Source organism: Schistocerca serialis, chromosome 2, assembly GCF_023864345.2.
Source record: "Schistocerca serialis cubense isolate TAMUIC-IGC-003099 chromosome 2, iqSchSeri2.2, whole genome shotgun sequence".
Taxonomy (NCBI): Eukaryota; Metazoa; Arthropoda; class Insecta; order Orthoptera; family Acrididae; genus Schistocerca; species Schistocerca serialis.
The window spans coordinates 132,676,155-132,701,084 of NC_064639.1; the positions used below are offsets into that span (position 1 = coordinate 132,676,155).

The 24,930-nt window shown below is 40.1% G+C and overlaps 1 protein-coding gene across 5 annotated transcripts; it reads right to left on the bottom strand.

The window, feature by feature from the left end:
* Window positions 1–3,303: 3,303 nt before the first annotated feature.
* Window positions 3,304–24,129, bottom strand: LOC126456836 (clavesin-2-like). Of its 5 annotated transcripts, none has more exons than XM_050092642.1 (5): window positions 24,067–24,129; window positions 23,372–23,534; window positions 22,973–23,177; window positions 14,884–15,220; window positions 3,304–3,632 (listed from the first exon to the last, which is right to left on the bottom strand). In XM_050092642.1, exons 2-5 carry the CDS (start codon window positions 23,514–23,516, stop codon window positions 3,432–3,434), a joined length of 888 nt encoding a protein of 295 aa, XP_049948599.1. In that variant the 5' UTR covers window positions 23,517–23,534; window positions 24,067–24,129; the 3' UTR covers window positions 3,304–3,431. The 5 variants fall into 5 exon arrangements, with proteins under 5 accessions (XP_049948599.1, XP_049948600.1, XP_049948598.1 ...); XM_050092643.1 differs by having other exon boundaries at window positions 24,056–24,092; XM_050092641.1 differs by lacking the exon at window positions 24,067–24,129 and adding an exon at window positions 23,723–24,033.
* Between the last annotated feature and the right edge of the window lie 801 nt (window positions 24,130–24,930).

Consider the following 24,930-nt stretch of genomic DNA (forward strand, 5'->3'; position numbering starts at 1 on the left):
GAAAGACTTATCTTTAGATAGTAGTACAGATATAAACCACGACAATGAATCTTGAAATTACTGATATTTCGTAAGTCACACAATCTTCAAGCAAAATAAAATTTTGTTATTTTCGGCATTAGAAAAACATAACCGATGCAAAAAATTCACCAGCTTTTTCACATGCTCTACCACCAAATGACATTACTGATAAGATGTTAAACCCTATCTTCCTTTTTTTCACTTCTCTGCTGGTTCAATAAAATGATCTGCTTATTTTTAGCAAATAACTGACCAGGCACATATCCACTTTCATAACTTTCATCTGGCACCGTTTCCACATAAAAAGTCCCTAACAGTGCCACCACAGAAAGCATATTTGCAGTGATGAGAAATCCTTCTCCAACTGTGCTACATTCCTTGCTTAAGTCTTCACAGCAAGTTTCACTCACTCCCCGAACTCACTTGACTAATAGAAGCTCACATGCCTTATTTTCGCACGCTCTTTATATTACACCAACAAACAAGAGTGTCGAATGAGTTAAGAACAGATGAAACCATGAAGCTGACAGTGATAGGAGGGGGGGCACAAAATGCGAGAGAATATGGGAAAATGTAATGGCTTCATTATACTCACCCCACTGCAGTTTACTTCAAAGTACTTCTTCTCCTAAAAATTATACTGGTATTCCACAAAAGGATTCAACAGGGATTTAAAAATTCCTAAAAAATTGTGCGTAATTTTTAATCAATATAAAACATTTCAAAAATTACACAATTTAGTTTCAATTAAGTGCAGACATGAAACCTCTGAACCATGATGTTACACATTTTGGTGATCAAAGTCATTAAAGCAATTATCATACTTAACAGAATAACCTATGTGACTTTCCAGAGTAATTTCAAGTGAATATATCTCAATAAGCTGGAAAGTCAACAAAGATGAAAAGTCAGTCATCAACTGCACAAGAAAACCTTTATTTGATTCACTTTACTAGTTTCAATATTAGGAAAGGAAAGTTGCTACTCAACATATAGCGGAGATGTTGAGTCGCCATAGGCACAACAAAAAGATTCACACAATTATAGCTTTCAGCCAATCAGGCCTTCGTCAACAATAGACACACATGCACACACACACTCACGCAAACGCAACTTTCAAGTTGCGTTTGCGTGAATGCGTGTGTGTGTGTGTGTGTGTGTGTGTGTGTGTGTGTGTGTGTGTGTGTGTGTGTGTGTGTGTGGCCGAAAGCTGCAATTGTGTGAATCCTTTTGTTGTGCCTATCGTGACTCGGCAACTCAGCTATATGGTGAGTACCAACTTTCCTTCTCTAATATTGCTCTAATAATGTTACATTTCACCCTGGATTTTCCATTGTTTGACTTTACCAGTTTTGACAGTTTTAAACTGTCATCTTCAGAAGTGGAATAGGCTCAAATCACTGATATACCAACTTCAAAATAAGAATCGGACAGTAGTTTTCTTTGCAACAGAATCAATAAAATAGAGTGACATTGCTAAAAATATATGATATGCGCAATGAGTAGCAAACAATTAACTGTCAAATTTCAAAGTGTACATAGTATTCTATTTTGGTTGACTTTCACTGCATGTACTAAGCACGATTTGCGATTTGACACTTAATAGTTTGCTGGTATATTGGTTGACTTTCATTGCACAATTATGTATGATTTGTGATTTGACAGTTAATTCTTTGTTACTCATTGCACGTATCATATATTTCTAGTGATGTCACTTTGTTTTATTGATTCTGTTGCAATGGACACTACTGCCCAATTTTAATCTTGACATTGGGTTACCACAGATTTAAGCCTATTTCACTTCTGAAGGTGACAGTTTAAACTGGTGAAGTGAACTAAGTGAAGGTTTTCTTATGCAGTTGATGAGCGACTTTTTATCTTTGTTGAAATATTCTGCAGTACTGAACTACAGCTATGAACAAAATCATACGTTGAAAGATTCACTAGACCTTTTTTTGACACGTTTTGAAAAGGCAACAATTTAAAAACATTTACAAGTGCTTAAGGTTAGAATGAAAGAATGATAAAAATTTAAGTGAAGGTCAGTTTTTTTTTCAAAATATTTAAGTAAATTTAATGTGATACAGCATTGAGTATAACCAGTCACAAGCAAATGGCATCAGTGTCCCCCCCCCTCCCCCCCAAGTAAGAACAGTCATCAGGCAAGATTATTTAGGTTACTTTGTCATTTAATAGGTGTAAGTGATACAAACAACAGTGTAATTAAAGCATCACTCTTATAAACAATAACAAAAATTTGAAGCACACAACTTGACATAAAACACTAAAAGAAACCTATCTACAACAGCAAAAGTGTCTGTATACAAAGATCAGACTTCAGAGAATCTCTATGCAAAGATACAACATCAAAGAAAATTTTTTTAAAGATAGTCCATCTTAGTACTAATTGCAATGTTCACATGTCCAAAATGTTCAAGTGAAGGATTTTACAAATACCTTACAAAGTTCTGTGTAGAAACATGAATATTGGTGACAATCATATAAATTCGATGGAATTCATATACAATTTACAGAAATTATATACAACCTTGTTGGGCTGGCAGACAATGGATTGCCACATAACCATTTTTTGGTTGATTAGCAAAACAGGCTGTTTGTTTTCTGTATTTTCATACATAACAGATTTAGTTTTTTTTCTTCTCTGTCATATCTCTTTAACAACCAAATCCCCTCTGATACCATTAAGATCAACTACTACTGTCTGGTCCTTGACCTCAGCCTCCCAATGAAAAATGGTAACGAGAGATAATCCCACATTTGTCCCACAACCCCATCCTTAGTCATGGATTTTTCGTCTTTATAATATTTTTCATTAATACCATAATTTAAATCATACAACTCTAGAAACCCTAAATCATATCTAAAATATTGCAATCCTTGAAGTCTAGCACAGTTTTTGTCAAAGTATGAAACTCACTGTCAACAACCTTTTAAATAGTTAAAATTTATTCACAAAATACATCTGATCAACTAGACACACAACTGAGGAAACACTAATTTAAAATATATGATAGCTGCTCTTTAGTGTATTGAATACTGAAACTGTCCTTGCCTTAACATTTTATGCCAAAACAAACTCACATATTTATCATATAATTTTTCCAAAACACATTTTTAAAAACAGTATGCTTTTATGAAAAATATGTTTTCTTATAAATATAAAAAAAATACAATTTGTACAAGTTGCTCATTTGTGTGAACAGTATCACAAATCCACATACACACTTATTAAGACTAGTTGTAATACTGAAATACCAATATTTTTAATAAAGTGAGATCACTCCATAACATCATAATACAAGCCAAAATTGTCATCTCCATCAACTAATAAAAATCACATACACTTGTGGAATGTTGGCAAGCTTTACTGACAAATCCTCTGGCACCAACTACCGAGAATTCTCCTTCCTTTTGAAGGGAGGAGTCAGCTGAACCGTATTATTATCTGTCCTGCTGTCCTCAGCCTCCAAAACTTTGTCTGCCCATGAGAGCTGATTGTACGAGGGTCCTTCTCCTCCAAGCTCTGCTGGCAGTACATCTCGTGCTATACACTCATGTAGTGTACTCATATTGTTGCCGTGTAGATATATCTATTGAGAATGAAAATACTTATGAAATATACATTATAATTAAAGAACTCTGTCACTTTCATTCATGTATCTGTCAGATATATTCATCCACGTCTTTTCTAAATTGTAATATATTATCATGCAAAAAGTTAAACGTAATGGCAGTACACTGTCAAAGCTCTCCATTTCAAAACAATACCATAGCTGTAGAAGGATACTTTACTGGTGATTGTGTATGCTACCTCATTTTCAAAACAATTTAGTTTGTCTTGTAACTTGTATTGCCTTTCATGATCAGAAAACATTTGTCACCCAACAGACACGAGAGATAGTTACCACCTTATATTTCTTTTATTAGTACATTAGCACACCATTTAATAGTTGATAACAAGACATAATTTCGTACATCAAAGTAATTATACCTCATTTTCAGCTTCTCTAAAACTATCTTTCTGTGTAAATCCTACTGAGTTGCAAAGTGATACACAGGTTATATTACACAGGGTGGTGCATGAAATTTTTAGTTCATAACACACAATAGATATCCCATTGACCATCTCACCAGCAGTAGCAATATAGCTTGGAGAAACAAATGAGTTATGAAATGATGCATAATCCATTATACATCGCTAGTGTTTACAACATGGCTGACAACTGACAACTAACAATGCAGCAGCATTTGACAGTTCTTTTAGTTTTTTATGAGATGAAAAGTCCTATTGCAACTCAGAGGTGGTTTTTACAACAATTTAATACACAGCAGACCCCTTGCAAGAGAAACTATTCATAGGCTATATGATCAATTTGTAGAAGGATAAATATTGGAAGCAAATCGACTTCAGCTGAAGCCTGTTTGTTTGCTGGAGAATATTGAAGTAGTATGAGTTGCTCTCCAGAGAAGCCCTAGCACATCATGCAGAAAGGCAGCAGTGCAACTGGCCATATCCAGACACTCCGTACAATTGATTTTTAAAAGTGACCTTGTACTTGTACAAGACTACCTCTGCTCAGAAGCTCACTGCTGAACACAAGCAGCAGAGACTACTGTTTGCCTGCTGGGCAGAAGATAGAGAACAAACTCTCAACAATATTTTCAGATAAGGTGCATTTTCATTTGGACAGTGTGGTTAACAAACAACCACAGTGTTTGCAGTATGTGGCCTTTCTCCATCTTGCATGAAGCTACTGATAATCTGCAGTTGCTTCATGAACATCTTCATGCTCAGAGGATTACAGTGTGGGTCATAATTTCCAGGCACGGACTTATTGGACCTTTTTTCTTTGAAGAAGCTGTGAATAGTGCATGTTATTTGAGCAGGCTCCATAACACCTTTTTTCCACAGCTTCTTGCTACTTTGTTGCCTTTCAACATGCAGTGGTTCATGCAAGATGGAGAAAGACCGCATATTGCAAACACTGTGTTGGACTTCTTACACAAGCATTTCGAGATGCATGTCATTTTACTCAGATTTTAATGACAGACAATTTTGGCCCCACAATAGTCCAGGCCTCAACCCATGTGACTTCTTCCTTTGTGGGTACCTAAAGGAAATAATTTTCTTGAAGCGTCCATATGATTTAATGCAACTCATATGCCTTATTCTTCAAACTTGTAGTGAAATCATAAAAGACATGAGTTAGAACAAATCTCTGCAGAGTATTTTCCATGGCAGTATACATTCCATTGAAATTGTCTTAACAGTAACATGTTTATTCAAAAATGAATGGGCAAAATTGTTTTGTGCCACCCCATAAGTAATGGTGAAAACTGACTGATCTGAAATTACATGATAATATAAGCCAAAATGATGCAGTAAACATGGGTCTGCATTATTTGGGAAGTAATTGTGAGAAAGCGTTTATGAGATGCCACTACTTTAATATGAAATATTGCCCTAGTTAGTACAAATGCATCTGATGTGTAAATTATTCAATCTCCCCGCCTAATTGGGGTCAAATCTCATGCACAGGCCGAGGTTGGGGAATTCGGAATATGCATATGGTACACAGGCATATTTTGCTGCTGCTGTAAGTTGACATCTAATACTGTGGTGTCACCGCCAGACACCACACTTGCTAGGTGGTAGTTTTAAATCGGCCGCGGTCCATTAGTACATGTCGGACCCGCGTGTTGCCACTGTGTGATCGCAGACCGAGCGCCACCACAAGGCAGGTCTCGAGATACGGACTAGCACTCACCCCAGTTGTACGGACGACGTAGCTAGCGATGCACACTGCCTCGCTTATTTGCCGAGCAGATAGTTAGAATAGCCTTCAGCTAAGTCCATGGCTACGACCTAGCAAGGCGCCATTAGTAACATTGCATGTATCTAAAGAGTCTCACTTGTATCGCCACAATCTCCAGATGTACCAAAAGGATGGATTAAAGTTAAGTATTCCAGAAGCTATGTACTTTTCTTTATAGCATTCATTACGTATCCTGTTTCAGACCTCACACACCCTGCTTTGGCTCAGCGCGTGCCTTTCGGCTTCCTCTCATTGTGTCTAGGCTGTCTTGCCTAGACACAACAAATACACCAACACAGTCCACCATGGATACATTGAGCACGGCCTGTACCTTCGCCTCGTAGATAACCTGACCTCAATCCACATGATTTTATGTCGAAGCCATCTCAAAAGTGAAGTATATAGCTCTCGTATTGATTTGCCTGGAGAACTGGAGCAGCAGATTGTTGTGGTTGGCAGGAGAGCCAACACCGTGTTACTAGAGGAGGCCGAAAGGCACGCGTTTTAGCTCACGCAGGCTGGCGTGAGGTCTGGAACAGGACAAGGAAATTAGAATTTAGAAAAACGGATGTAGCTGGTGAAATACTTAACTTTAATCCATTAATGATGAACGTCGCTATTGATGGTACATGATTCACAATATCAATAGTAACTGATAATGGTGCCTTGCTAGGTCGTAGCAAATGACGTAGCTGAAGGCTATGCTAAACTATCGTCTCGGCAAATGAGAACGTAAGTAGGCAGTGAACCATCGCTAGCACAGTCGGCTGTACAACTGGGGCGAGTGCTAGGGAGTCTCTCTAGACTAGACCTGCCGTGTGGCAGCGCTCGGTCTGCAATCACTGATAGTGGCGACACGTGGGTCCGACGTATACTAACGGACCGCGGCCGATTTAAAGGCTACCACCTAGCAAGTGTGGTGTCTGGCGGTGACACCACACAGATTGTACAATCTTGTCAAGATTTATGCAATGATTTGGATGTGTTTCAAATAATTCTTAACTCGTGGCAGAGACAGCAGTATTGCATTCAAATGTGAGGACAACAATCAGAACACTTCCTTTAACAGAAAATTGTAACATGTTGATAAAGTGGGCAATGACGGAAATTTCAGCTCAACTAGATGGAGATTTCATACTGAAGTCAATGGTGGCTTGTAACTAACACATTCACAATTATTTCACAAATGACTTGCTTGTGGACCCACGTTTACTGGAATGGATTTGCTTGTACTATTGTATAATTTTGCCCATTCAGTTTTTGTTATTATTTACACACACTGCAGCATTTCAGTCTATTAAATTAAACATATTCTGGTCAACTTATAGGGATTTGTTTGTTGAAAGGGGTCAGTATTTTACTCAGCATTAAGCATTTTATTGTGATCTCAAACCAGTGTCAGGAAACACAGGTGGTCCAAGCTAGAGGTTTATATTTCAGTACTTATTATGGTTTATAACTTAATTTGTCAAACATTGTACACAGGAGCACAGACATTTATATGCATGTTGGCACAGTTCAATGTGAACACCATTTGTAGCTCGACAGATATCGAAACTACTCTACTTCTCACCACAAGTTCGTAAGCATGACAGGTGTTATCGCTTCTGCTGCACCATACATCTGTTACCCCAAATCTACCACATCTCGAATTTTGCTGTAAACAATGTCCTTGATTAGCCCCCATGTATAGAAATTCAGAGTAGTCAGATTGGGAGACCGAAGGGACCACACAATCGGATCCTTCTCCTGATCAAATGCTCAGGAAAAGTCTCATGGAGATACCTATATCCTTTGTCTGAATGCCTCTGTACATGCAGTAATTATTCCAATCTTACACTCACGATCCCTATGTGAGTCAGGGTTTGTACAGTAACCATTTAAAGCTGGTTCTTGAAACTTAGTTAATAGACTTTTTCGGAATAGTTTATGACTATTTTCAAGAGTCTTCCAGTTCAGGTCCTTCAGTATCTCTGTGACATTCTCCCACAGATTAAACAAACCTTGTGACCATTCATGCTGGCCTTGTCTGTATACATTCAATATCTCGCATTAGTCCTATTTGGTACAGGTCCCACACACCTGAGCAGTATTCTAGAGCAGGTCACATGAGTGATATGTAAACAACGTCCATTGTACACTGATTGCACTTCCCTGGTATTCTACCAATGTGATCATTCCATCTGATATCCCTACAATGTGTTTGTTGTGACTCGCCGATCTTTCAAATTGCCGCCCCGCAGTTACGCGCGTCCTCTACATGCGGTGCTGTCTGCCAGCCATGCAGCAGCAGCGCCACCTAAGCGGCCAGCCAGCCAGTGGCCGCTAGACCTGGACTCAGTTATGATTTGACTGTTAAAGTGTACACACGCCTCACTCTATTTACTTGATCTGTGACTTTCATGTATTGCGTCTTCCTTGAAATATATTTGTTCAACTTGAAGTTACAACAATTGGCGACGAGGTAGTGATTTTTCTTTTCCATCGTTGACACACATGTTTCCATGGCTACTTTAGAGCAACTATCGCAAAATCTCATAGAACAGCAAACGCTTCTCACAAATGTGATTCGTGATTTCGTCGCAGTATCAAATTCGGGGTGTCTCTCGTCGTTATCTCTACCTACTTTTCCTCTTTATGACGAGATGGCGGAAGACTGGTCTGATTACGAAAAACGTCTTCGATAGCACTTCTTGGAATTTCATGTCACGGACGAACAAACATGTAAGTTTCTGTTCCTTTCATGGATTTCACTTCAAATGTATCGGTTGTTGTCGCAATTGGCTCCTTTGAAAGATCCTGCGTCTTTGTCCTTTGCTGAAATGTGCTCACTTCTGTCCGTCTATTTTCAAAAGCAAATGCATGTGGTAGCCTCTCGTGTTACCTTTTATCGTTGTGAAAAACAACCGAATCAATCCTATCGCTTGGGCTGCTGAACTTCACGGACTCAGTAGGAAGTGTCAATTTGTTACTGAAGTTCACAAAGAATCCTACGCCGATTCCACAGTACGGGATGCTATTATCCGACTGGCGCCCGACAAAGAAGTTAGGCAATGTGCCCTTCAGCTGGCAAATCCGACTCTAGATGAAGTCCTATCCATCGCTCAGCGCTGGAGCGCAAATAGAGGTATGGGGCAACGTTGGGGAAATACAACCTCTGTGCGATGTTGACTAAGCGTGTAGCGTGTCCATGCCAGCCGACGTGGCCGCAGTACGCTCTCAAGTGCAGCCTCGGCCTCACCGTAAACAAACCTCTAAGAAACTGCAGCAAAACCCACGGCAACTTCCTGCATGTCCGCGGTGTTTTACGAAACATTCACGAGAAGATTGTCCACAACGTTGGGCCGTGTGTCACAAATGCAAAAAAAAAGGGTCATGTGTCATCCGTTTGCAAATCTGACCACATACATGATGTTCATGAACATAACCCTGATTCTGATTCTGTGTTGTCTGTCAATTGTACTTCTTCCCTTTCAGGAAAGTTATTCCTCACTGTCCAAATCCTTGGTCGAGATGTCGCATGCAGGTGGATACTGGTTCTGCTGCCACTACCATCAATTCTCAGACGTATCTTCAGTTGGGTTCTCCAATCCTGTCACCTGTCACTAGGCAATTACGGACTTACAATTAACAGAAGATTTCTCTCTTTGGACAATTTGATGCTGAGGTATCTTACAAATCTGTCGTTCGCACTGTTCCCTTATTTGTGGTCGACCATAGTAACGCGGAGAATCTTTTTGGTTTCGATGCCTTTCGTGTTTTTGGGTTCTCCATAGATGACTCTGTCAATATCGTCTCTGATGCTATTCCTTATGCTTAATTTCATTCCTTGTTGACGACATTTTCGTCCCTTTTTTCTCCTGGGTTAGGCCGTGCAAATGACTTTGAAGCTCATATGACACTCAAACCCACTGCTTGGTCTAAGTTTTTTCGGGCTCGGCCCATTCCTGTGACCCTTCGTGATCAGGTCAAACGGGAGTTGGATTGTCTCACTACTTCAGGGGTCTTGCTTCCTGTCACTTCCAGTGAGTGGTCCTCTCCTGTCGTGTCGTTGCTAAGCCAAATGGTGACATTTGTCTCTGTGGCTATTTCAAAGCCACTGTAAATCCTCAATGCCTTATCGACACTTACCCTATGCCTCAACCTGAAGAATTGTTCACTAAACTTGCTGGAGGCCAGTATTTTTCTAAACTTGACCTGTCAGAAGCTTATCATCAACTTCCTCTCGATGCTGCTTCCCGGCAGTTTCTGGTCCTTAACATGCCTTTCGGCCTCTATCAATACCAACGATTGCCATTCGAGGTTGCCAGTACCCCTGCTCTCTTTCAGTGATTCTTGGAACAATTATTGCTCACTGTCCCTGGGTGTATAAATTACCAGGACGACATTGTTGTCACTGGCTCCACCACTGATGAATATCTTCAAAATCTCCGCACACTTTTTCATGTCTTACAGACTGCCAGTCTTAAGTGTCATCTTCAGAAACCAAAATTTTTTCAGGCATCTATCACGTACTTGGGGTTTCAACTCTCTCGGAATGATATTCGTCCGCTTCAGCAAACTGTCACTGCGACTGATGCCCTTCCTCGCCCTACATCTGTTAAGGAACTGCAGGCCTTCTTGGGGAAAATAGCAGACTATCACAGGTTTTTACCGTTTGCTGCTTCGGTGGCTCAGCTCCTGTTGCATAAATACGTGCCTTTTCACTGGTCCGCGTCATGCGATGCGACTTTCCAGAAACTGAAGACTATGCTGAAACAGGCCCCGTGCCTGGCTACTTATCAACCTGGCCAACATCTTGTTCTTGCCACAGATGCCTCTCAATACGGGGTCAGTGCAGTCCTTGTGCACCATTTTTCTGACGCTTCTGAACAACCCATTGCTTACGCCTCCAAAACACTCACGGATGCCCAACAAAAGTATTCTCAAATTAAAAAGAAGCTTTGGCCATTATTTATGCTCTTCATAAGTTTGGGTTTTTCTCTAAGGATCCAAATTTTATCTTGTTACGGATCACAAACCACTTGTTTCCTTGTTTCATCCATCACTGTCACTTCCCGACAAGGCTGCACACTGCCTCCAGCTTTGGGCTCTTTACTTGTCTCGTTTCAATTATGATATTCATTTCCGGCCGACGGCTCAACATGCGAATGCTGATCCACTGTCTCGCCTTCCCACGGGTCCTGATCTGGCATTCGATAGGGACAAACTATTGTTTTTCCACCTGGATGTTGCCGAGCAGCGGGTTGTGGACGAGTTCCCCATCACCGGGGATCAGCTGGCGGCTGCTATGGGTTCTGACCCTACCCTCTCCTGGGTTGTACTGTATTCAGAAGGGTTGGCCAGATCATCTGTCCTCTAAGACTTCTGATCCGTTGCGGAACTACTACGCTTTGCGTTACTGCCTCACGGCTAGGGATGGTGTTATCCTCCTTTCCACCAAAAATGCATCGCCGCGTGTTGTGGTACCTGCGTCTTTGTGTGCTTCAGTCTTGCGCCTCCTTCACCAAGGGCATTGGGGTGTCTCTCGCACAAAATCTCTGGTGCGCTGTCATGTGTACTGGCCCGGCAATGTGTACTGGCCCGGCATTGACTCTGAAATCGCACACATGGTCGCTGCCTGCGGCCCTTGTGCGTCACAGGGCGCCACCCCGAAGTCATCTTTGTCAGCGTGGCCTTCGCCTGAAAAGCCCTGGGAGCGTATTCATGCTGACTTCGCAGCACCTTTTTTACATACTTATTGGCTTCTCGTTATTGACACCTACTCTAACTGCCTTTTCATTGTCCGTTGCACGTCACCTACCACCACGGCAACCACCAATGCTCTAGCTCGCATTTTCTCTTTCGAAGGCCTCCCCTCTACTCTTGTTACCGATTATGGTCCGCAATTTGCCTCTTCCGATTTTGCAGATTTTTGTGCCCGTCATGGCGTCATGCATGTCACGGCCCCTCTGTTCCATCCATGGCGAGGCTGAACTGGTCCGCACAATTGAGGCTCAGATGAGGAAACTCCTGACTTCTTCTGCTGCTGCTGATGCGCTTCTCCAATTTCACCCCCATGGGCAACCAGAGCCCGGCTGAGCTCTTACATGGCCGACAGGCCCGCACGCTACTTCATCTTCTGCGGCCTTCCACCTCACGGCTACGGGTGCCTTCGCTTGGCCAGTTCACCGCCGACGACCTTGTATGGGTACGGGGATATGGCAGGCGGCCAAAATGGAGTCCTGGCCAGCTCTTACAACACCGTGGCCAACGGCTGTATGAAATCCAGATGGATACGGGTGTTGCAGTGCGTCATTCGGACCAGCTTCAGCCTCGCGTGCGGGCAACACCTGTTCCGGATGCCGCTACACCACCTTCGGCTCTACCTGAGGCTCGGGATACTGGACTCTCTCATTACTCACAATGCAGTCCGCTCACCATCATATTGGCGCCAGCACAAGAACTGATGCCACCAGGAACCAGATGACCATCATCTGTCGGAGCAACTCTACTCGCCTCCTTCTCCTATGGACGCGGACACATCACCCATATCTCCTGTTATAAGAACCGGACTTGCTGCAATGGGCAGATTGGTGCACGGGGTCCCCCAGCAGATTCGACCCCCACATCTCTTGTCATCTCAGCCCATTATCATCAGGGACACTTCCGTCTGTACGGGAAGCCTCCTCCTCGAAACTTTACGGCCAGTCAAACAACACCTATGGGTGCTAGCAATCTACAGGCCACCTCCATTTCAAGACCTGTGCAAAAAATTCAAAGGGGCGAAAAGTGTTGTGACTTGCCGATCTTTCAAAGTGCCGCAGCACAGTTATGTGCGCCCTCTACATGCGGCGCTGTCTGCCAGCCATGCAGCAGCAGCGCCACCTAAGTGGCCAGCCAGCCAGCGGCCGCTAGACTTGGACTCAGTTATGATTTGACTGTTAAAGTGTACACACGTCTTACTCTGTTTACTTGATCTGTGACTTTCATGTATTGTGTCTTCCTTTAAATATATTTGTTCAACTTGAAGTTACAACAGTGTTACACTCAGGTATTTGTATCAGTTATAGTCATAGGATACTACTTTTTTGTTTGTTTTGTGATGTGCACAATTTTACATTTTTGAACATTTAAAGCAAGTTGCCAATCTCTGTACCACATCGAAATCTTATCAAGATCTGACTGAATATTTATGCAACTTCTTTCAGATAGTACTTCATTATAGATAATTACATCAAATGTAAAAAATCTTGATTATACTATTAATATTGTCTGCAAGGTCATTAATATACAATATGAACAGCAAGGGTCCCAACACACTTCCCTGGAGCACACCCGAAGTTACTTCTACATCAGATGATGACTCTTCATCCAAAATAACACACTGTGTCCTTGCTACCAAAAACTCTTCAATCCAGTCACAAATCGATACCCCATACGATCATACCTTTGTCAATAAGCATAGGTGTGGTAGTATCCTCATGATAACAAGTGTGTCACTTTCATTCTCAGTCACTTCACCAGAAGTCTCACTTCCCTGTATTCAACAGTTATGTCAGTTAACTTTTCTGCAGATGTGGAAGGTAGGTTCATTGCTGAACAACACTGCACTAAAGTAGTAGTTGCTTTTGCCTGTACGATGTAACATTTCAACAGCAAAATCACTCCATCTGTGGTGATCCTCAAGCTTAAGGTGATACAAAAGTTGGAGCTTGTAAGCACGCACCTAGAGATGTTTGTGCACAATGTCATGCACTGTCAAATGGGGGATGGCTAGTTCCCTATTATTTTTACTAATGGTTTTCCTTGAGCTCCTAGTAAATGCTTTGCACACATGTTCCACAGATTCTTTATTCACACGTGTAGAAACACGTTTTCCAGCATTGGAGATCAAATTTCCTGTTCCATGAAGGGTTCTGTCCCACTGATAAATGAATTTGTGAGTGGGAGGACCCACACTCCTCTCTCTTCTTGCATGCTACTGACAATGTGTTACAGATTTTAACTCTTCCAACCTTAGCATACACTGCACCTTTCACTTTGGTGTCCACACTTTGACTGTGAGGAGAACATCTGCCTGCTGCACAGTACACACAACTCACAGCTGTTCAGGAAATTGTGAGGATCACACTGTGGAACAGTGTCTATTGATTGTGTATTTACCCGACAACATAAAATGTTGAGTTCTTTCATTATTTCATTTGTTGTACCTCTACCTGGACACACTGATAAGCTTGTTGATCAACATTTGGTACAAAATCTAGTTCTGGCGAAGGCTTCACTGAAATGATTCCACCTTGTCACAATTAGGCCTTCCGGTGGACTGTGCAAATATCTCTAAAAATTTCAGCTTCACTGTGTTTCAAAATAGGTTCACCAGTGAAATCACATTAAAGCAGCTCTGTGTCCTTTTATAGTGTGAGTACAATATATGCTGATTTTTGCTTGGTACCAGCTTCATTGATGCACGCCTGGGTTCAGTTTTAATCTGAGAATGTATGTAGGAGAGCCTCTAGAATTCCTGTCTACTATCTGAAATACATCGTCATTTATTTAGATGATAAGCAGATACACCAATCATTTAAGGGTAGAATACCGTAATGCTCTGGACCAAAATTCTTCTTTGGATATTTTTCCCATTCTTCTCAATAGTTCAAGTAAATCTAAGCATACTTGCTGCTCAATGTCATGGGACTAAAGTTTGTAAGTGATATACAGTACTACACTTATGGTTATCTACTGACCACTTGGGTAAGTATGGTTGGTGTGGATACAACTAAAATAAAACTAACTGGTAAACATGGCTTAAGACAAAGTCAAAACAGAACAGTAATTTTTTTTCTGTCTCACATCAAGCAACAACACTTGTGGTTATGCATCCTCGTTTACAGCTTATTTATATTACAAATTATAAAAAATCAGAGCAAATAACAAGTCACAGCAATTATGCCTACCAACTGCTATCAATGCCTACCAATCTAGATTTTATAGGAAGCATAAAAAATGTGTGAAATCAGTCTAATTAGATATGTTGCATACTTACTTTTTCTCTTGTCTTTTCTTTCAGAAATGGACGGATAACTGTCAGTGCGGCCTCAACATACCAAGGCTGGTTTATAAAATGAACCCCTTTGAATCTTGCTGGGAAGCAGTCTTGTAAGCCATTTATCATTAGCTTTAAAACACGGGGATTCAGCTTGGATGATTGACTGAATGAAAATCCACTCCAGTCGACAATGAAGATAAAGCCACTTACTTGATTTCGTGGCAATTCAATAAGTTTTTCCAGAGAGTAAAGAATGGCTTTATATATTGTAAGCAAATCATATAAAGAGGGATCCCAATTAGCAGCAAAAATCACAAGAACTCGTCTTCCTCTCCTGTAAAACAAAAAAAGTTCAAACCATTAATAACTGTTAATTTTGTGTAATAAGGACAGTATCTGTCTGGCAACGTAATATTATGAAAAGGATATACTGCTACTTACCATATAGTGGAGATGTTGAATTGCAGATAGGCACAACAAAAAGACTGTTAAACTTGTAAGCTTTTGGTCAGATCTTCTGAAATACACAACCAACACACACACACACACACACACTGGCCAATGATCTTCTTCATTGCACATGCACTCACATTGCTCAAACTCTTATGGAAATCGGTAGATTGACTGCTGCGAGTAATGAGTACAGTGAGCAGGGGCACTGCAAATGTAGTGTGTGGTCAGTAAGTTGGAACTGTGGGTCTCATGGGGAGCATGCCAGAGATAAGTCCCTGCAGTCGCACTGTCCTCTGTGCCCTTGGTGGCTCAGTTGGATAGACCGTCTGCAATGTAAGCAGGAGATCCTCAGTTTCGAGCCCTGGTCGGGGCACATATTTTCAACTGTCCCCATGGATATTTATTAACACCTGTAAGCACCTAATGGTCTGGATTTCATTGTAATTTCATTCTTTGAGAGCTGCAAGATCACCAATGGTATCTGTTCTTTTGGACATGTCTGAAAGAACAGATACCAACTACATTTTTGTTAGTCACTGTCCTCCACACACCATCTCCTTCCTTATTCTTACACCACATACTTCTATCCCACAAGTGCACCTGCAGTATTTTTACTTCTCTACTTCTCTCCTCCCCCCCCCCCCCCCCCAGCCTTCTGTCTAACCTTCCGTGTTTTTTTTCTTTTTCCTACTTCAGAAGGTCTTCTGACTGAAAGCTTATGTGTTTAATAGTCTTTTCATTGTGCCTATCTGCGACTCAACATCCCCGCTATATGGTGAGTAGAAATCTACCCTTTTCATAATATTGTTGTTATTCCATCCTGGATTTTCCAATTTTTGACAACATAATATTATTTTACATAACAAATACTTAAAACTCTTCTCTGAATTACATGTTTTACATTATAATTTAAAATAAATTAGTAGAAACTAAGAAATACAATGGAACAGCTCTATTGTTATGTCTGTGTTCTAGGTAATCCCAGTAAACCAATGTCATGAGTAAATACATGACACGGACACGTATCAGCAAGTTAATGAGACCATCTTCTGAACTACTTCTAAAAATAATGTCCACTTATCCAAAAGGAAAAAAAGGATGAAATATGTAAGTATAATTGTGTGTGTGTGTGTGTGTGTGTGTGTGTGTGTGTGTGTGTGTGAATGTAGATTAATGCATTGTTACATGCATATTATATGCTGTGTCATTTATGCTGATAAATTTGCTTCAAAAGCTGCACTATTTGTTGTGTCAACTACAAAGGAATGGAGTAAGATTAGAAAAATTGCACAGCTGCTGCTAAATTTAGAGCTTAATGTGCAAATAATTATGCAGCCATTTAATGATGACTGCTGCTTTATATCATTGTGTTTACATGATTCCACTGGTGATATGTTTCACATAATTATAGAGTTGTTGGAGCTTTAAAATTCTGAATTATTTCCTTCCTGTAAATCAGCAGAACAAAACAGTGTAACACTTGGGCATGGTATTTTATACTAAAATCATTCAACACAAGGAAGGTGAGTGGACCTTATGAGGTACCTTTATGACTTAACACCAATTAAATAAGAGAACTTGAGAACTTGCTCAGCTTGAAAAAGCTGATCATCATAGGGTGCAGGAATGATGAAGTATTCCAAGTGGTTGAAAACAATGCTGGCCATTCCTGTTTTTAAGAAGAGCCATCAGATGGATGTGTATAACTGTAGGCCTACACCATCACTGAAGTAAGTCTGCTGCAGAAAACATGAAATAAGTTTTATGCACCTTTGAAGGAATTGGCATGTGTTAATGCACACAATGACTCTGTGAAACACAGGTCACTCTCATTCATGACATTCAAAAGGCAGTCGCCAGTGGCGATCAGATTCTTATCATGCTTCCTGACTTCCAGAAGCCAGCTGAAAAAATTAGGAGCTTACAGAATAATGGACTCCTCTTTAATTATACTGAGGACTTCTTATCATATAGCATTCAGCATGCTGTTCTTAATGAGGAGACATTTCAAGTTTCAAAGCAGCTTCATTCATTCTGTGAATGAGTGTTATAGGGTTATTACTCTTCATGATATTGCCTGGTGGGCAATTTCAGGTGTTCTATGAAGCTGTTCACAAGTAATGCTGTGCCATATGGGAAAGTCACACAATCAAGAAAACTATGACGAAATGTAAGCGGACCTGCAGAGGATCTACACTTTGTGTCATGACAAGAAGATAATCCACAAAATTAAAAAATGTGATGTGTTGTTATAAGGAGGCAGAGAGATCCATTATTGTTCAATAACATAACTGGTGAACTATTACCAGAAAACAGTAATAGTGATAAAATATCTAGGGGTCTTTCCTGGGGAACCTAATGTAGTCAACAGCATGAAACTAGTAGCAGAAAAAGTAAAATCCTGACCGAGATTCATTGGAGGAATCCTACAGTAACGAGCTTACAAAACCCTCATTCAAATGATTCTTGAGTATTCTTTGTTTGTATGGGCCTTTATGAGAAAAGGATTAACACAGCAGAAGATTAAAACAAGAGCAGCATGTTGCATCAGAGGTTCGGTTAGTATGTGTGAAAATGTCACAGAGATCCACAGCTAACTCTGGTGGCAGATGCTACAAGGGAGGCATAGCATCAATGGGATGACTATTGTTAACAGTCAGAGAGCACAGATTCATAAAGAGTACTACAACATATTACTTCATCCAGTAAGTGTCTAGCACAATGACTACAACAGTAATATTAGACAAAATGAAGCAGATATGGAAGCACAGCAAAAGTCATGCCTCCACAAACCATTTGTGCATGGAACAGAAAAAGTGAGAAATGATAGAAGTACCCTCATTAACTCTTGCCACACACTGTACAGTTACTTGAGGAGTACTGATCTAGATGTGAACACAACAATTTCATACACCAAATAAACATGGATAGTACATTGTTATCACAAAATGTTAAAAAGGATATGAAATTAAATTATTGTGATGGCAATGTTTATGAGAGATGGCATTGTAACAAATTTCGCAGTTTCTTATATCTGTTACTTCCCCTACGACACAAATATCTTACATCCGCTAAGTTTGAAATTAAGGTCAGTGCTTTGAAGAACATCATAGTGATCACATACTGTACTTAACCAGCTATTACTCCCTGCCAAACAGTGGCAGAGTGAAACTGTACATCCAATGCACATATATTTCCTGACTTATGACTAAATTAATTCAGGAAATAGAGAACACTACAGAAAAATTAATCCGGATTAGGAATACAATCAGCCTCAACATTATGACTGTCAGCCACTTGACATGCCACTGTTGCACAAAGGCCACCTATGCACACACATCGTTACCGTCATCATAGCACCTTCCCCTCAAATCTGTTTCCTAATCAATTTCTTTTCTTGTCACCTAGTAATTGCCAAATATACATATCTTCAGTGCTTATTGAGTAACTGCGAGTTTTTGAATACTTTTTGCTGTTGTAAGTTAAAATTTGTGAATCACAATGATTGTAAACAACTTTTTTTCCTTTGTGACTACGATGTCTGTCAGAATGTAACCCTTGAATAAAAAGCTCTTGGTTTACTTGCCCATGTCATGTTAAAAAGAAATTCCCTTAGCTTTTAATGATTGCTCCTGTCATCACAATCAGGGGCTTAATGTGCATGTCTGAAACTGGTGAACAACTAGGGCTCTGTGATTAGAGAAGCAGCTGAAATTAAACTGTGTGAAAACAACTTTAATAGTGTATTGACTGGATAATGAACAGACACCAGAAGAAAAAAAAAAAAAGAAAGCATCAACACACGAATATTAGCAGTAAACCTGATAACTTAGAATGAGACTGGTGGTGCCAGTCACTTTTGCCAGTTTGGTGCGACATTGCTGATTCCATCTAGCTGACTGCAAATTGGATGCAAAAAGTTATGCACACACACACCATTTGCAAGCAAACAGGCCCAAATGCAGCATACAGAGGCCACCAATCAACTAGAAGGACAGGGTTCCAGCCTGCAGCAAAGTTCGAACCGATGGCCATCGACCAGCACCTTGGATGATCACCAGCCGACAGCAGGTAATATGTAAGTGAGAATTACAATCAATTAAGCTCGTAAAACTTGCCTATACGTACTTCTGGACTAAGGTTGGTGGTTTAATTTTTACCCTCGCCTATATGTGCATATCATTTCTAGTGTGATGTGTAACTGAACCACAGGGTTAAATCAGAGCAATAGAAAATGGTTCATTCCATGATTCATGTTCTGGAATACCATTGTTAACCCATCATTAGACTTTGCGTAGACCACCCCTGATAGTGTGTTAGGCTGGTGTAGCCATTTATACCAGCAGTTGGTTACAGCATCTCATAATAGTATTAAATTACAAGTGTCATCTGTTTTCTTTCTGTATGTTAACTGGATCTTAGGACTGAAGTGATAAACCAGTGTCTGTGCTCTTTGGCGTATTCAAGTAAACATATAAAGAAGCATTAAAAGTTAGTCAGCTGATTGGTTGGTTGGTTAGTTAGGTGCAAAGCAGACTAGAAGCCAATCCAGAGTTTCATTTCCTTGTTGACACCGTATCTACCTCTTACGCTGACATCAGTCATTTTGTACAGTCTCCAACCACAGAAACCCGAAAAATCTCAGCTTGACCCTTGTTGCCATCTCACCTACAAACATAATCACTCATGTGCCTGAAACGGTTGATCACAAATCTCACACCATCTCCAATCTGATTGCGAGATTCAAATTAACTACAATGTGGCCCACATCAGGTTATGACAAGAGAGAGAGAGAGAGAGAGAGAGAGAGAGAGAGAGAGACTGGATGTGCTCTTTGCAATGCATGGAAGCGTGCACCTGATGAAGAAAGAGCACAGAAGAAGACATTTTGTAGTTTACTGCCCGATGCAAGTGACGGCAATGCACGCAATGCTGGCTAGAACGCTCAAACATAATCTACAGATGCAGGAGGCGCTACCTCTGTATACATAGCATCCATTATGTCACCATGACGTAACCCAAGTGATCACATGCTCCTCTGGGCATAAAAGTGGGAGCCTTGCCAGTGTCACCAAAGTCCCTGATAATGATGATGAATGCAATCATTGAAAGCTTGGGATTTTTTCTGAATTTGACACGGCAAGTAAACCAAGAACTTTCTATTCGATTTTTATTCTTCCGTTCATTCCATTTGCTGCCGATTCAGTCACTGTGTTTAAATGATTTTACGTTCTTGTTACTAATTTGCACTTTTTATGTGTAAATTATATATTTTCAGATGTGTTCAAATTATTAGACTAAAGACATTTTTTCCAAAACTTTACATTTATTACACATTTACATCCACATACAGATTATATTTGTACATTCAGTAGTTTGTATGCATGCCTTTGTTCTCAATCAACATTTTTATCCTGTTTGGCATAGTTTTATTAACTTTTCACATAACATTTTAATATCATTGTCATGGTGCCAGATTTCCTCTAGTTTCTCCATGAGATCTTGTTTGGTGGTTATTGTAAATTTCCTTATTCTCTGTTTCACAATAGCCCATAAATTTTCAATTGGGGTTACATCAGGGATATTCCCTGCCCAGGCAACACTTTTAGTTGATGCTCTTCCAAGTACTTGGAAACACTGTTGGCTTTCTGGCAAGGTGCCCCATCATGCATAAAAATAGCATCTTTATTAGGAAACCACTCATTTATTTGGGGGAAAAGTAGCTCTGGAAATTGATGAATTTCAGTTTGGGAAAGCTAATAGTTGGAGAGGGGATCGTCCTGCAGAAGCATGGATGGCTGCTTGTTTGTGGAGGGTGCGTGTTCTGATGTGGTTTTGTAGGCTGGTGGACAGTTATGGTTAATATTTGATTTGGAATGGTGTCATGATTCTTACTGTCATACATTGCATTTTACCCTGCTCAAAACATGCTACTTCCGGTGGCTGTCCCATTTGTTTCATTTTATTGCTTAAGTTAAATATTTTGTGTGTTTTTACTTGGGTGTAAATGAGTGATGTGGTTGCACACTGAATACGACTGAAATATAGATGTCCACTATCTTGGTGATGTTATGGGTCAAAGGAGATGAAAGGAATCGGAACGTTTCAAATATCCTGTTGAATATTTCTCCTTTTGCCTATCCCTGCACAATTTCAAATTTCCTAAAGTGCTGAACTTGTTGTAGAATTTAATTTGGTATACATCCTTATGCTTAAATAAATTATCATCTACACTCCTGCTTGATGATTTTTTTTTTTTTTTTTTTTTTTTGCAACAATACATATGTCTCAGCAATGCATATGTCAAGGGGGACCAATTAGTTCAACAATATTGTGAATCATCGTCTCATAGCCCCATTTGGGTAAGTGTGGTTCCGTTAACGCAGTCTCTTGGCGTCCAAGAACACGAGTTCCGAATGCAAAGGCCTACATAAAATCAAAACAATTCAGTGCATACTTTGTCACGCAAAATGCCTTCATTTCCAATACCTTTCGGTAGTGTCAGGAGTCTTTCCATATACACCTACATGACAGTCAGTGCTCACTTACAGTACTGTATACATTAAAGTAGGGTCACTTTTCCATATGACATACTTAAAGCTTTGTATCAAGGCAGCTAGGCAGATGCATTATTTCTTGATTTCCAGAAAGCACTTGAGTCAGTACCACACCTACGCTTCTTGTCAAAAGTATTATCATATATGGGTATCAAGTGAAATATGTGACTGTACTGAAGACTTATTGGTAGGGAGGACGCAGGATGTTATCTTGGATGGAGAATCATTGTCAGTGTGTCCCAGGTAAGTGTGTTGGGACCCTTGTTAGAGTTGTATATTAATAGTAACCTCAAACTTTCTGCAGGTGATGCAGTTATCTATAATGAAGTGCTAAGCGAATGAAGGTGTATACACATTCAGTCACATCTCGATAAGATTTCAAAGTGGTGAAAAGATTGACAACTTGCTTTAAATGTTCAGAAATGTAAAACTATGCACTTCATAAAATGAAAAATGTAGTATACGACTACAGTATCAATAACTCGCTGTAGGATTTGGCCAACTCTTGCAAATACCCGAGTGTCACTCTTTATAGAGATACGAAAAGGAATAATCATGTAGGTCGAGTTGAGGGTAAAGCAGGTGGTAGACTTTGGTTCATTGGTAAAATACTGGGGACATGCAATCAGACTACAATGGAGATTGTTTACATATGACTTGCGCAACCAATTCTAGAATACTGCTCCAGTGTGTGGGATCCTTACCAAATAGGACTGACAGGGGATACCGAACGTATACAGAGAAGGGCAGCATGAATGGTCACAGGTTTGTTTGATCTGTGGGAAAGTGTCACAGAGATACTGTAGGAACTGGACTGGAAGACTCTTGAAGGTAGACGTAACCTACCCTGAGAAAATCTGTTATCAAAGTTTCAAGAACTGGCATAAAATGCTGATTCTACGAATATACTACAATCCCCTATGTATTGCACACACAGGGATCTTGAGGATAAAATGGTATAGTAGGACATACCCCATTTTTAAAGTTCTAGCCAAGCATTTTAGTGAGGATTGCAATCCACTGGAAAATTTGTTAAGATACAATTGACTAGTTTTCATCATGACCAAACAACATACCTGTCTCTTTGAGGTAATACTCCAGGAAACCCATCACGGAGAGCCTGCTGGAGAGCTGTGTCTGCTGGTCCAAATTTTTCAAATAAGCTGCTGTTTTGTTGTCTATAGCTGCAATAATTGCACAGAAGTTCAAAGGCATCTGGTACATTACATTTACGTGCACGAAGGAAACGTAAAAGAAATTCATCGTCTGTGCGTGTACTACCTGGGGGAATAAATACATGACTTAGTGTTCTCATTTTTCAGCAATTTATACATAGAAACAGCCACATCTAAATCAAGCACAACACATAATTCTGCAATATTTCTGCTAAGATTACACATGTAATATTTTTCCGAGGCGCAAACATGGTGAAAAAGTGGTCCCATGGCAAAATATAGTTAGTTCAGAATACGAACCTATGGTTGGGCTTTTAAGAATCAATTGTCGTACAGCATTTATTGCCCCTTTACCACATGGCTGCCTTGAGTTATCCTCACAACCAAGATATGCCGGACTACTAAAGGTATTTGTTCTGCAAATATACTCCGAGTATTCGGCCATTTCATTCCCGCTTCAAGTCTGGAAAAAAAATATTCAAATCTTTAATCCCTAGTGATGAGAATGTCAATAGCGGCATGCTGAAATGAATTCATTGACCTATGGTTATCAATATCTATTTCGTTACAAAAAGTGTACATAACGAACACTGAAATTCAAAGCAGCGATGTCGCAGTAACTTCCTTTGTTCAGTAATTCGTTTTTCTTACATGCTCATGTAGTAATTTTGTCTTAAACTAACGCACTAGTCCAGTTTACAAATAGATTATTTCGACTTGCAGGCTGTTGCAAATTCAGTAATCTTGGGAACTCCGATGGTATTGTAAATTGCGTCCCAAAAGGAAGAATGGCAGTGAGAAACCATTCATTTGGAACATCACGTACTGAAACTGACAGCACTTTTCCAAGTTTATCAGTAACCGAAAACATCATCATCGCGACAAAGTTTACGTAAATCAGTGAACTATCAGTCTTGAAATACGATAGTTAGCACAGTAACAGAGCCCACATCAATAATTCTACGTCGAAACAAAAATATTTACTTGTCACACACCTGGAACCAATGACCACAGATACACGTTTTAAACACCTGTGGAGCAAAGCAAAGATGTCGTAGCCTTGATTATCACAACTTTCCAAAATTAGGAATGGACGAACTAGATACGGTATAAATATCTTGTATAAAATTATTTATTTTAGGTATGTTTTATTAAATTAGTGTCAGATATCTGAAGTATCCGCTACACTTCAACGAACCACACGCAACGACTTATCTGCGCAAAAGTTTGTGCATGCAAATAAAATGTCCTGGTTACTGTTCGTTCACACGACGGTTTCGATAGAGTCCGAGACTGTCATTTGTATCTGCTGCTGGCCCCTGTTTCTCGGTGTACGGAAGAACTTTCAGCAGGTACTCGCTCTCGAAAAATAATACAGGACATTCCTGCTGTGGTCAGTGTTCGCAACTACTGTACGCATTTAAAAAGTTAACAAAATGCCTAAGAACAATCGAAATGGTCAAAAGAGAGGCTCCTTAGATGACGGCATTTCCTAAATATTAATTTTCTTCGCGAGTTTCACGGGCGAACCGATGACTGGCGTAATTATTTGCGTATGGATGTGGAGACGTAGCCTGTAAATATTTGTTGCCGCTCGTAACTCATATGACACTCCAAAATACTTGTATGAAGAGAGTAATTTCGTCACATCAGCGGCTGATAGCGGCATTGCTGTTGCTGGCGATGGAAAGAAGTTATATACATTTAGATTTTTTGACAGCAATGTCAAAACAGGCATTGAGTGAAACAATGCCGGACACAAAGCTGTAACCCATAACTGCCCTGAAGAATACTTTCGTGAAGACAAGTTAAGTATTTCTTTTACAGCTGTTTCCAGCCAAGTTTTGCTGCGGCTCAGT